This window comes from Miscanthus floridulus, chromosome 3 (genome assembly GCF_019320115.1).
Source record: "Miscanthus floridulus cultivar M001 chromosome 3, ASM1932011v1, whole genome shotgun sequence".
NCBI classification, from domain to species: Eukaryota; Viridiplantae; Streptophyta; class Magnoliopsida; order Poales; family Poaceae; genus Miscanthus; species Miscanthus floridulus.
Genome location: NC_089582.1, coordinates 125,754,965 through 125,768,038, shown reverse-complemented (window position 1 = coordinate 125,768,038; position 13,074 = coordinate 125,754,965). Strand labels below are relative to the sequence as shown.

The 13,074-nt window shown below is 44.8% G+C and overlaps 2 protein-coding genes across 3 annotated transcripts; both read left to right on the top strand.

Annotated features, from left to right (window-relative positions):
* The first annotated feature begins 187 nt into the window (after window positions 1-187).
* LOC136546815 (protein TPX2-like) lies at window positions 188-4,949 on the top strand. Of its 2 annotated transcripts, none has more exons than XM_066538787.1 (21): window positions 188-498; window positions 628-716; window positions 833-894; window positions 977-1,164; window positions 1,262-1,454; window positions 1,530-1,638; window positions 1,724-1,819; window positions 1,926-2,021; window positions 2,234-2,404; window positions 2,480-2,542; window positions 2,628-2,708; window positions 2,802-2,878; window positions 2,976-3,054; window positions 3,138-3,266; window positions 3,379-3,468; window positions 3,554-3,673; window positions 3,751-3,917; window positions 4,008-4,116; window positions 4,227-4,286; window positions 4,392-4,483; window positions 4,566-4,949. In XM_066538787.1, the coding sequence occupies exons 1-21, from the start codon at window positions 339-341 to the stop codon at window positions 4,648-4,650; spliced, it is 2,316 nt and encodes a 771-aa protein (XP_066394884.1). In that variant the 5' UTR covers window positions 188-338; the 3' UTR covers window positions 4,651-4,949. The 2 variants fall into 2 exon arrangements, with proteins under 2 accessions (XP_066394884.1, XP_066394883.1); XM_066538786.1 differs by having other exon boundaries at window positions 1,259-1,454.
* Window positions 4,950-7,358: 2,409 nt separating this feature from the next.
* On the top strand, window positions 7,359-11,190 carry LOC136546814 (probable protein phosphatase 2C 62). The gene is made up of 5 exons (XM_066538785.1): window positions 7,359-7,679; window positions 9,266-9,517; window positions 9,924-10,209; window positions 10,441-10,595; window positions 10,847-11,190. Exons 1-5 carry the CDS (start codon window positions 7,641-7,643, stop codon window positions 10,985-10,987), a joined length of 873 nt encoding a protein of 290 aa, XP_066394882.1. The 5' UTR covers window positions 7,359-7,640; the 3' UTR covers window positions 10,988-11,190.
* Window positions 11,191-13,074: the final 1,884 nt, after the last annotated feature.

Below are 13,074 nucleotides of genomic sequence, written 5' to 3'. Positions count from 1 at the left end.
CCGGTAACGTTAACCCCGGGCCCACGGACAGCCTCGCCCGGGAAATAGCCGTTGCGCGCAGGGCGCGTGCGGCGTGAGCCCACGGCCCACACCGACCCACCAGGGCAACTCCTCTATGAAGCCTGGCACAGTGTTCAAACCTCCCGACCGTTGGAGACCCCCTACCCCTGTGCGGCTGTTCTCCCGATCGGCTCCACCTGATCCATCCCCCGCCGACCTTTCTTTCTTCTTCTGCTTCATTCACTCACCGCTTCAGGAGGCCGCCGCATAGTTAGAGAGAGAGAAAACCCCCAAGCGTCTGATCCCCAAGCCCTAGGCGTAGGATTCCACGTCCACCGATGGCGCTAGACACGGGGACTGTGGCGGCGGTGCCGGGGATCGACGAGGCGTACGAGTTCTCCGCGCCCAGGTTCTTCGACTTCATCACCGAGGAGACGGAGGAGGCCGTACGCGCCGCCGAGAGCTGGTTCGAGGCCGCCCGCAGCCACGCCCCCTCGCGTACGTACCCGCGCGCCGCCGAGGCCTTCCTCGTCGATCGCCCTCCCTCCCTCCCAGTTCCGCCTCCGCTTCAGCCCTGATTTCCCTCGCCGAATTTTCTCTAATTTTTTTTCCTATTCCCGATTCCAGCGTTCAACCATAGGATCAAGGAATCGAGGGCGGAGGCCAAGGTCGTGGTCCTCTGCGATTTCGCGGAAGCCGAGGATCCGGCTCCAGAGGTAAACAAACGGAAGGGGATTGCTCTAGTAGTTCCTAATTCCTAGTTCCGCCCTGATTTTGGCTGTTCCGCCCCGTTTGTCTCGTCTGACGATTTATGCATTTGTAAATTGTGCAGGAGGTGCCCGTGGAGGCGGTAGCAGGAAGCGTCACCATTCAGGGAGCAGAGGCTATTGACGGGTAAGCGTCACCCTACTGAAATTCATCTGGGTTTATCATGTTGGCAAGTTAGGCAAGTTTGTGTGCCATATGTTTTGGTCAGCGCTCCATGTCCTGAGGCGATGTCGGAATCGCCGCCAGCTGATGAAATGTCGGGGTCACCTCCAGCTCAAGAAGAGAAAGATAAATCGCCCCAATCTCTTGATTTCTTCACGGCTCCGACTCAAGAAGAGAAAGACAAATCGCCCCAATCTTTCGAGTTCTTCACGGCGACGGACCTGTCTGTAAAATGTGAGTTGCTATTTGCTAACTCTGTTTTCTTTGATAACTTCGGGTGGAAAATTGTGGTGTCTTAGTTCTGACTTCGACACTGCCATGACTTTAGCAGCAGATGGTGGTGCTGCCAGCACGCCTAAGATGCAGACGCGTCCTCCTTCCCCTCCTATCAAAGTTGCCCCTGCGATTTCGACATGTGACAGTTCTTCAGTGAATACTGGGGCGCGCACGCCGAAGACGGAGGCGAACATGCGCAGAGCAGGTCCTATAGCTGCTTCGACGGGTGCCAAGAGGAACGTGATCAAGTAAGATTCAAGCTCATCTGTGCATGTTGAAAAGTCTTGAGATTGTTTCCGTTGTCTGAGTTGTTGGCTTTTCAGGGGTGGTCGAGATTTGGGGACTGGAAAGGCAGCCAGTGCTGGCGCTGAAATTGCACAAGAGAACCAAGCCGTGAAGAGGCAGAAACTCGATGATGGAAGAGCCAGACAGGTAAGGGAATGAGAATGGAGACAAACTTGTAGATTCATGTCACTGTTGTGTTGTAATTTTTCTTTTTTGTTGCTCTTGTGCTCAGATACTCAATGTGAAGACTAAGGTGTTGCCTCATAAGGGGAGAGCTGATTTAGCTGGAGGCAATGAAGTGAGGAGGTCCCGTATGTGCTCTGTGAAGGTAAAAATTACTCTCCTGCTAAGGAAGTATTCCAGTTTAGTGGGGATTGGATGGAGATAAAATTGAAGATGAAGTGTTACTAATATGAATCCTGTGGCGTTTTTAGGAAGCAACTCCATATGTATCAGCTGCAGAATTGGTTAAGAAGTTTGAATCAGGGACCAGAAAGCTAAGCATTACTCACAGCAGATCTCGTTCTCATGTAAGTATTCATTTCCCATATGGCCATATCTGTAGTACAATAGCTTGTCATTATTACATTATTGCGCAACTCCATTTCAGCGCTCACGTGCCTATGAGGATTACCAACATGCATATATTTATTACAACTGGAATACTGAATCAGGAAAACAGTCTTAAATCTTGATAAATAATTAAGTGGCTTGACATCCAAATTGCTTATATGTTATGCAGGAGGATGCTGCATTACAGGGAAGGCCTAAGCTTATGTTGACTAGACCGAAGGAACCAGAGTTTCAGACTTCCCACAGAGTTCGAGCAGTCAAAGTGAAGAGCTCTGCACAGCTAGAGGAGGAAATGTTGGCAAAGATCCCCAAGTTCAGGGCACGGCCATTCAACAAAAAGGTAAGAATTTGCTTACATGAAAGAAGACTGTCTTACTTTAACTGCGTGCTAACTAGTTACTGCCTTTGCCTTAAGATTGCTGAGGCCCCTTCGTTCCCTCCACTCCCAAGGAAAACCCCACAGGTCCCCGAATTCAATGTGCGTATTCTATCATACTGGCAAATTCATGAATAAAAGGCTCTTTTCATTGATTAATTCATTTGTTCCTTTGCGTCAACTACAGGAGTTCCATCTTAAAACAATGAAGAGAGCAACTCAATATGCGGACACATGTTCAGAAGTTTCTTGTGCAGATACTATCCAGGTAAGTTCCCTCCTAGTTACCTAGCTGCTGCATCTTAGGATGCTAGTTATTATTAATTTTTTAGCTACAAACTTAAATGTTTCAATCTTGCAGAGTCAAAATAAGCCACTGAAATTGACACAACCAAAGGCACCACAACTTCATACAGCAATGAGAGTTCGGTCACCAAGGTTTGCTTTTGCCACACAAAATTGATGAACTGAAATCATTTTAGCAGACATCAGTCTTCTTTTTTTAATGCTAAATTCTAACATCATCTTTCAACAGTGTGAAAAGTTCTCAGGAACTTGAACTGGAGGAGCTGGAGAAGGCCCCCAGGTTCAAGGCCAGGCCACTAAACAAAAAGGTACTAACACTTGTCATAGATGAACATAAATTTGATTAGATTATGAGTTGTGGAGCTTCAGTTTTGGGCTTCATGTCATGCAGATTCTTGAGAGTAAGGGAGACATTGGTGTGCTTGCCTATCCAAAGTCTCAGGTCACAACTCCCAAGGAGTTCCATTTCTCTACCGATGTTCGCTTGGGCCCTCCATCAGTTGCTGACTTATTTGACAAGGTATTTATCAACAGCCATATGGTAGTATAACCACTATATTGTTTTTTGTGGTAGTATAACCACTATATTGTTTTTTGGTCGAGATCTTATTAAGCACTTTCCTATTTTGCAGCTCTCTCTTCACTCTGAATGTTCTTCAAACAGCAACAGGCAAGATGTGCCCAGACGCACCATACCAAACCCTTTCAATCTACAAACAGAGGCTCGTGAGATGTGATTTTTTTCAAGTCACAGCATTTCTCATCATGTTTGCGCAACAGAATAATTATGCATTCCTTATTTTGCAGGAAAGGGGTCATTTGAAAGAGAGGCAGCTAGAAGCACAGCTCTTACAAAAGAAGATGGAGGAAGAAAAGGCCAAGGTTCACAAAGCTAATCCTTACCCATACACAACAGACTACCCGATGGTATGTGAAAATTTCTCTGAACATTTTCAGCTGGCACCATTTCTTGATTCATCCTGTCTAACACAATCCTTGTTCAGATGCCGCCGAAGCCTGAACCGAAGCCCTGTACAAGACCAGAAGGCTTTCAACTAGAGAGTTTGGTGAGACATGAACTGGAGCAGCAAAGGCTGATGGAAGAAAGACAGAGAATGGAGAGGGAAGAAGCTCAGAGGAGAATCGTCAAAGCTCAACCTGTACTGAAGGAGTGAGTAACACATGCAGCATTTCCCTTAAGGATTCGTCCCTTTTTTCGCGAGCGAGATATATAAAACAGCCTTTTGTAATATTGTCACAGGGATCCTATCCCACTTCCGGAGAAAGAGCGGAAACCTCTCACTGAAGTTCAACAATTTGTGTTGCATGTTGATGAGAGGGCAGCGCAGAGATCAGAATTTGATAGCATGGTCAGTAAACTTCCCCCTGTGGTACTCGCACTCGCTAGAGCATGCTGTATGTTTGGTTGCCACCTATGGAAGATATATGAAAATATTCATTTATTTTGTGTGCGATGCAGATAAAGGAGAAAGAAAAGACTTACAAAAGGTTGAGAGAGGAGAACGAATTCGCGCAGAAGGTACAGATACTTCCCTGCTCCTTAAATGCTCCCCTCCAACTGTTGCACGCATTCTTTTTACCGGCTCCTCCTGCTGATCGACCGACGCAATCTCTGTGTCTGAAGATTGAGGAGAAGGCACTGAAGCAACTGAGGAGAACCATGGTGCCACATGCCCGGCCGCTCCCGAAGTTTGACAGACCATTCCGACCACAGAAGTGAGTACAGCAAAACTTTCTCTTCCCCAATGTCCAGCCTCTCAGATCTCATCTCACAGATTGGCGATTTCTGTCCTCACAGATCGACGAAGCAGGTGACCAGACCCAAGTCTCCGCAGCTTCAGGTGGATGAGCGAGGGGCGAGGAGGCACACTCTCATCAGATGATCGCCATCCTCCCCTCCAGATCTCTCCGCCGCTGTACTACACTGATTGATTGTGTTCCTTGTCATTTTCTTTGCTTTGGGCGGTGAAGATCATTCCCGATCGTCTAGACTCTAGAGCAGGTCAGGCCCCTAATAACAGCAATCTTTGTCAGTCCAACACAGCTGACAGCCTGACACGGTGTGTGCCTAGATAGGATCGGCGATCGCTGCTACTGTGTGTAGGTTGGTGTTATGTGTGTGTTTGTGTATTATGATTATCTCGATTATGATGACACTTGTTAATCCGCTGATTCCTTCGTATACCTTGCGTTGATTCCTTCGTATACCTTCTATGGATGGAGCCATCCAAGAGATTCTCGTTCTCCCGCTGGCATGTATTCGGGACGCACGGACTCGGAACAAATTGTCACTCTGACCTGAACAAAGCGCCGCCAATGTGGATTTGCATACGGGGGGACGCACGGCTCTGAACACGCACGCATCCAGAAAATCCCACCTAGCTTGTCCAATTGTCCGCAGGTAGCGTGCCGTGCGCACGCGTCTTTTTTTCTTTCTTTAATTCAAAGAACTTGGCCAGGTCGAGTAGGGCAGGTACAGACTCTCACGTTGTACATACAGACTCGGAATAAATAGAATGTTTCATGTCTCATCCCACTTCCAATCTTTCGAGTTCTGAGCTTCGAAACAGATCATTCTTTACGCAAGGGTTGACGCGTAGTTTAGAATTCGTATCTTCTTTACGGGCTTACGGCTCCCCCACTGATGGTCGCGAGTTAAGTCTGAACAGATCATTCTTGACCGCAAAGCCGGCTACGATCGAGTACTATTTATATATCAACAGTTCCCTTGAGATGGACCGTCCATCTTTCCTTTCCGTCACAAATTGGCTTCTTGAATGTTTCTTCCGTAACTTTGGTTGCTCGAGTTGATTAGCACCGCGTGTTGACATTTGACTTGTTATCCCAAAAGCTGTTTTTTTTTTCTCCTCAAAAAGCACTATGCTTTTTCGTGTAAAATATATATATCCCTTTTGATTGAACGATTCATCGACCTTTTCCCCACCTCCTTATAATTTAAATTTATAAGCCGGCCAATCTTCATCTCATGCCATATCGTGAGTTGGAAAGATAACCACGACAATATTAGGTTGGCAAAGCAAAATGATTTTTAACATAGGCTAATTATGATTCAACTATTTCTCAAAACACACTACAGATCCAGGCATTCACCTACTTGCACACATATTGGGATTACTCGCATATTCAGGGTCTGAACCAATAGATTTTAAGATTGAAAAAAATTACCATTGACATCGTGCTTGATGAGAATATCATCTACCAAATGTCATCACCCGTGCAAGTTAATTAAAGACTTGAATATATCGTAAGTAACATAACCCACCGAGTTATCTCAATTCAATGATTCAAGTGTTCTCTTATATCGCCGACTCCACTTAATTGTCTTTATATGTAAATTATGTGTAAACCATCGGAGCTTGAAAAATATACTAAAAAATAAATATAGTTTCCTTGAAATACAATCCTAAAATATTATACAATACTCACTTATATAAATGATGTGCCCTATCCTGAATAAATGAATGTGATCTATGAAAGTTACGTAATGTTAATATTATCACACGTACCACTATATTCATTTATTTGTCATGACTTGTGAGCGAGTACTGTCCTTTTCCTGGTGATAAGAGAAAACCCAACATGGTCCGCAACTTAGGGGGTGTTTGGTTGCTTCTAAATTTAGTCGATGTTTCATCGGATGTTTTGACATATGCACGGGGTATTAAATATAGATTAATTACGAAACTAATTACATAGCTTGCGACTAATTTGCGAGGCGAATATTTTAAGCCTAATTAGCCCATGATTTGACAATGTTTTGCTATAGTAACATACGCTAATGACGGATTAATTAGGTTTAAAAAAATCCGTCTCGTGGAATACTGACGGATTATATAATTTATTTTTTTTATTAGTATCCGAACACCCCATGCAACGTCCTTCCGACACACCTCCTAAATTTTAGTAGCTGGATTAAACACCCTCCTTATACTTGCACCTCAGCCGTCTGATCTGTGATCTGCAAAGAGCCTCGAGTCAAAAAGTTTATCCATGTCATGTCATAACTCAGCTGAATTGTCACCGTGGCTTCGGCGACAAACGTGACTCGCTTGTTGAAGTAGCTATACGAAACTCCCGATTTCAGATGCCAAATCGGGTGCTGCGTACATACATGTACTGCATGACATGATGAGTATGAGTTCCCGAATCCTGAGAGGTGCTGATCTCGCTTGTCGCAGGCGATCTCTCCTGAGGCCAGGTTTAGTGGGCCAAAATCGGTGAATTTGTTACTGTAGTACTTTCGTTTTTATTTGGTAATTAGTATTTAATTATAGATTAATTAGGTTCAAAATGTTTGTCTCGCGATTTTCAACTAAACTATATAATTAATTTTTTTTTATCTACATTTAATGCTTCATGCACACACGTATCTATTTTTTTGGAAAACTTTTGGCCTGAGTGTGAAACACGGAAAGGAAGGCTGAAAAAACACGGTGCTTTTTCTCCGTGGTGTGTGTGCCCTTTCTCTCTCCTGTCCCCACCTTGACACGTCCATGTCCCAATCTCCCCCAACCCCAGGTCAACCGACGCTATCCAAGATCCGGTCTCCGCTCACCCCTCTCCTCTCGCTCCATACACACACCAGCAGGGCCCCCGGCCCCGGCCCCGGCCCCGCCACCACCAACCCACCTCCTCCCTCAACTATAAACCTATAAAATATCATCATTGACCCGAGCTGATCCAAGAGGCGAGCAGTGATATTGATTTTTGGTGGGAGAGATCAGGAAAGGGAGACTCCCATTCATTGCTGGTTGCTTGGTTCAGGTTCTGCTACCAGGAGGTGAGGAGGGCGAGGACCGGCGGCGGGATTTCAGACGCAGGCAGAAGCTTTCAGCCAGGCGGGCTCAGGGCAATGGCTGGCAAGGAAATCCTTCACAAGGTGAAGGACAAGGTAACCGGAAATGGAAGAGGATGAAGACTGTTGCTTGTTTTGCCCTATGGTTTCCTTTTCCTTGCTACTACTAATTGATTGTCTCTCGTTTTAGCTGTATGTAGCCAGTTAGGTTTATCATCATTGTTCCATAGGTTTCTTTTGGGGTGCAGAGATTTGTGGGGCTGAGAGGACGGATTATTTGGATTGTACTGACAAATTTTGGAGCCGTGATGTTCATTTGGGGACTCACTGGATTCGGAGACATGAAAATCTTACTAACTGGCGACCCTTGATGGGACAACCTCTTCTCCAACCTCTTGGCGTGTGTTTAGGAGTTGGGGGATGTACATATATCTTACATCTGTTTCACACTCTCACTACCTGAATGGCTGGATTGATGATAAAAACATTTATTGGTAATATTTCGATATAAAAAGGAGCCTTTTTTTTTTTTGGTGGTGGTGGTGGTGTGTGTGTGTGTCTGTTTGGGGGGGGGGGGGGGGGGGGGGGGGGGGGGGGGGGTCAGCAACACCATCTAAATGAGAAATTTGCAATCTGCATGAACCTAGCTATTTTCTCTGTTAAAGAGAAGTTTATTTTAATGCATGTGATTTCAGAACTGATGCTCTGTCAAAAAGATGTTTATGGTGTTCTATCTGAAAGAAGTTTATCTGGAATAAAAAAGCAATAGAAGCGGAAGGTATAATTTTCTTGTGGTAAAGCTAGAACACCATTAACTGTCTAAATATTGGAGTTCTGGCTTATGTTTTATCATTTTGTTAGTGGGTAAGGGCAGTGGTGGATACAAAAAAATTTAGGAGCTCGAGCAATTCTCGTTACGCAAAATATTTACCTAGAAAGATTAAATGCTCTCCCTCCCAGTGACCCAACAAAATGCCCTTTGGACTTCTCTGATGAGGGTCGCCGGGCAATTGATCCACCCCTGGTTAAGAGGAATTTTCCTTGTCCTGCTTATGCAATAGAGGAAAGAAAGCATAGAAGAAACTAACTTTTTGTAGGAGACAAAGCTTTTCAATCTGTTGCCACGAGCCTGATAGGAGAGCTCAAGCTAATGAAAATTAGTCCATAACTGCTTTAGGTTTATTTTTTACTTACTGGAATAAATTAAATATATGTATCTTTACTTGCTTGTATGGATTTCTTTTTTTTTCTCGAACTAGTTTGTATGGATTTCTTTGTGTGCTGCATTTGTTTATCCACTATTTTAATTTGGAAGACATGTGTATTAGTTTTTGTAGTGGCACACCCATACTATTTAAGACATGTGCCACTACACCTGGGATTCTGGAACAGCATTTCATAAGAGGTGTGCGTTCATGTTAGGAGCTTTATAATGTGATCTATGGTTCAACTTTGAAGTTTCATGAAATGTCATGCACAGAAGGATGTGATCATCATGAAGAACTCATATTCGATAGAAGTCCAGTTTTGGTAGATTATATTGTTGAGCCCTTTGATGCACAACCAGACGCATTTTTCTTGGTTAACTGTGCTGTGTGCTTGTGTGTTTTGGACATGCTTATTTATGTGCTTTGTTGTGTTAAGACAATATGATTGATGTGGGAGTATATGTTTTCCAATAGGTGAAAGATGCGTTTAGTTCATCAGGACCAGAAACAGGGAAAGGCAAGACAAAGTTATCAGGCAAGCGTGTCAAGCATGGTTACCATCTGGTGAAGGGAAAATCTAATCATCCAATGGAGGACTATCTAGTAGCAGAGTACCGACAAGTTGGTGAACATGATTTGGGTTTGTTTGCGATATTCGATGGTCACCTGGGCCACACTGTTTCAGACTTTTTGCGCTCCCATCTTTTCAATAACATCTTGAGTGAGGTAATGTTCCACTTCAGTTACTCTTTTTTATCTTTACAGACTAATATCAGTGGCAGCTTCCTTTTGGCTTTTGCTATATACTCAAATGATGTAAGAGTGTATATGGTAGCTTCATGCTTATGACCTATGGAAAGGGAATGATTATTATGACTTGATGTACCGTAAATATTCTCTAAGCAATTTGCAAAAACTGATTTTGGCAATAAAAGGTGAAAGGAGCTTCTCATTTAGTTAAAATGTGCATATACTAGTTGTAACGGCAGATCTGCAACCTACAATTTTATGCAACAGCCACATTAAGAGCATGAAAGAGAATGACTTCACGTATAAATCTTGTCTAAGGTAGTAAATAGAATGTAGTTTAAGACAACTGTGCTGATTATTTTATTGACTCTTGCCTCCTCAGCCAGAATTCTTGAGTGATCCAGAAACTGCTATCCAAAATGCATACCAACTTACAGATCAGAAAATATTGGAAAACGCAGCAGAGTTGGGAAGAGGTGGCTCCACAGCTGTTACTGCCATCTTAATAGGCAGTGACAAGTCCGTGAAACTAGTAGTTGCAAATGTTGGGGATTCACGGGCAGTTATTAGCAAGAATGGTGTGGCGGAGCAGCTTTCAGTTGACCATGAACCAAACATGGAGCGACAAACAATTGAGCAAAAGGGTGGCTTTGTATCAAACCTACCGGGTAAATGAACATCTCTCGCCATTGTTTAGCAATGAACTGTATGTTTGGAACAACCTTTTCATCATGACTTGAGGTTCCAAATCAGATGTTTTCAGATCATCTCAAAACTTGTTCTTTCCTGCTTGTGGTTGTCACTTGTGCCAACCCGCTAATAAAAGCTTGTTTCATTTTAGTCATGTGCGTATTATCTTGATATATTGAAATTTAATCTGAAACTTATTTCACTTGCAGGTGATGTGCCACGCGTTGATGGGCAGCTGGCAGTTGCAAGGGCATTTGGAGACCGGAGCTTGAAGAAGCACCTCAGCTCTGAACCATATGTGATTGAGGAAACTATCGATGAAAATACCGATTTTTTAATTCTAGCAAGTGATGGCTTATGGAAGGTAATGCATATGAAACTCTTACAAACCATTTCTGAAGGATTTATGGTGTTACCTGATTCACAGCATGGTCTAGTCTATATCTAAGCTTAACTCTTCATTCAATGTTGTATGCATGTATGCACATGACTTTGCAAGTTTGCATACAATTTAACTGGGTCTTTTGTTATCAACACTATACTCTAGATCAGGCCATGAAGTTTGTGTTTACCGTTTTCAATGATGATTATAATGTGAGAATGGCGCATGTGCAGGTGATGTCCAACCAGGAGGCGGTCGACGAGATCAAGGATTGCAAGGACGCGCAGGCAGCTGCCAAGCACCTGACGGAGCAGGCCGTGAACCGGAAGAGCAAGGACGACATTTCAGTTATCGTCGTCAAGTTCCTGTGCTAGCACATCATCAGGTTAAATGGCCTCCCAATTGTATGCCGTGTTAAATGATCTTGTGCTTGCTGCTGTCAGACATTGTATTTAGCCTTCTTTGGTTTTGGGGACAAAACCGCACAAAGGGGGTCAAGGCTTGTAACATATTGTTGTTTGTTTAAGGCTCCAAATAAAGCATGGTACCACCATAGTAATTTCAGTTCGTGTATTTATATTCTGGTGCAGATGAGTTCATACTTTTTATAATTTTATTTATGGACTCCAGTAAAAATACTTGTTGAATGGGACTTCACAGTCTTTGATGCATATCTTTGACCACTCATTTCTTCTGAATTATATTCTTCAAGTCCTTCAAATTATATGATTTTGTAAGTATTTTTCCAATACAATTCTACACATGTAACTTACATGTTTTCAACTAAATCATTTTAGAAATATGGATGTCATAGGTTTTAAGGTTTGACTAAACCATGTTTTTAATACTCCTTTTTTGTGATTACCGTCCAGTTTCTAACATCCAAAACATATATGGCCATGTTCGCTTCTCTTATAATCCGTCTTTTTCAGCTTGTTTTTTCAGTAGGAACAGCGTTTTTCTCTCACAACAAATCAGCTGGAACAGTGTTTCGACTTATTTTTTCAGCGAAGCGAACGAAGCCTATAAATCCTAGAAGTTTATGGAGTGCGGACTCCATTAAGGGCGGCAGCACTAGCGCCTGGACGTTCGGATGAACCCCGCACGCTCGGACACCCGTGCCTGCTGCAACGTCCGCACATGCGCTTGCTGCACGCACAAGTAGGGCCCACCCGCGCCACTCCCCCACGCTTACCTGCTTCCCGCGGCCCTCCACGCCTGTTGCGCCGCTCCCCTCCATGCACGGTGCCCAGCAGCTACAGCAGACAGCTGCGGTAGGTGGCTCGAATTGCAACATGCACAACACCCCTGAAAAATACACTTGTTTGAACACATCCAAATCAAACAATTGCAACATACGTACGGAATAGCTGAAACATTCAAAACATGTCTCTGAGACATGCGAAAACACATAAAAACACTTGAAAAATAATTACAAACATCTGCAACATCCAGATAAAATATTTGTAACATATGTGTGTAACATATGCAACATATAGATAAACACACTTGCAACATACGTCTGAAAAAAGCAGATGAGACATTGGGAACTGACACTTTGCAACATACGTGTACAATCATTGTAAACATATGCATCATCTCGATCTACTTTTGCAACATCTGCATGAAACACTTGAAACATGCGCTTGCAACGTGTGGGGGGGGGGGGGCCAGGGCCGGGCAATTCCAGCCATCGGGGTTGGAGCTGGCGCTGCACGAGCACCACCACCACCACTGCTTGCAGCACCGTGCTTGCCTCGGTCGGGCGGGCGGCACGCGCGACGAGTGGGAGCAAGCGGCGCGGGATGGCGAGCGTGACGGGTGGGAGCGAGTGGCGCGGGATGGGCGCGCGGCAGCAGCGAGGCGGAGTGGGCGGGAGGCGTCCAGACGGGAAGGCCGCGGCTGGAGAAGGTCGCCGCGTTAGAGAAGGCCAGCGGCGGGTGGGCGGCGCGGTGGATCCGCCCGCGGTGGTCGCATGCGTGCGGCAGTGGGGAAAGGAAATGTCCCTTGTGTTTTTTTAGTTTTTTTAGAGAAACCGCGTCCTACTGAAGGTAGAGCGGAGAAGGCCTGTTGGACTGGATCGTTGTGCAGGCTAGGAATGAGCCGTCCAGATGAAACACGCCTGGATAGACGCCCGTGAGCATTATCGTTCTACTTTTTATACGCGAGTCCGCCGATTTCCATCCCATGGTTCATTTCACCACAACATTCTCACTCATATGAAACTTCATATAGCGCCTAGCATCCGCGCTCTCGCTAGTATGGTTCTCAGTTCTCACACTGCCGTGGTCGGCTGTGATTTTTGTTGCAGCGCCTAGACTGCAGCTACAAGGCATCAACCAGCAAGCACAATGGCGAAGAGAAAGTTCAAGCAACACAAGACTGCTGCGGCTGCAGCCGGATGTAGCTAGGCAAGTAGTCCTTCCGATCCGACCACCCGCAGGCCGCAGCTCGCGCATGG

Bases quoted from the DNA above. Each gene is read 5' to 3' on its own strand.
- LOC136546814 (XM_066538785.1), top strand. From the start codon at position 7,641: ATGGCTGGCAAGGAAATCCTTCACAAGGTGAAGGACAAG. The intron at 7,680-9,265 runs GTAACCGGAAAT...GTTTTCCAATAG, and splicing joins TTCACAAGGTGAAGGACAAG to GTGAAAGATGCGTTTAGTTC. The intron at 9,518-9,923 runs GTAATGTTCCAC...TTGCCTCCTCAG, and splicing joins TCAATAACATCTTGAGTGAG to CCAGAATTCTTGAGTGATCC.
- LOC136546815 (XM_066538786.1), top strand. From the start codon at position 339: ATGGCGCTAGACACGGGGACTGTGGCGGCGGTGCCGGGGATCGACGAG. The intron at 717-832 runs GTAAACAAACGG...TAAATTGTGCAG, and splicing joins CCGAGGATCCGGCTCCAGAG to GAGGTGCCCGTGGAGGCGGT. The intron at 3,469-3,553 runs GCTCGTGAGATG...CTTATTTTGCAG, and splicing joins CTTTCAATCTACAAACAGAG to GAAAGGGGTCATTTGAAAGA.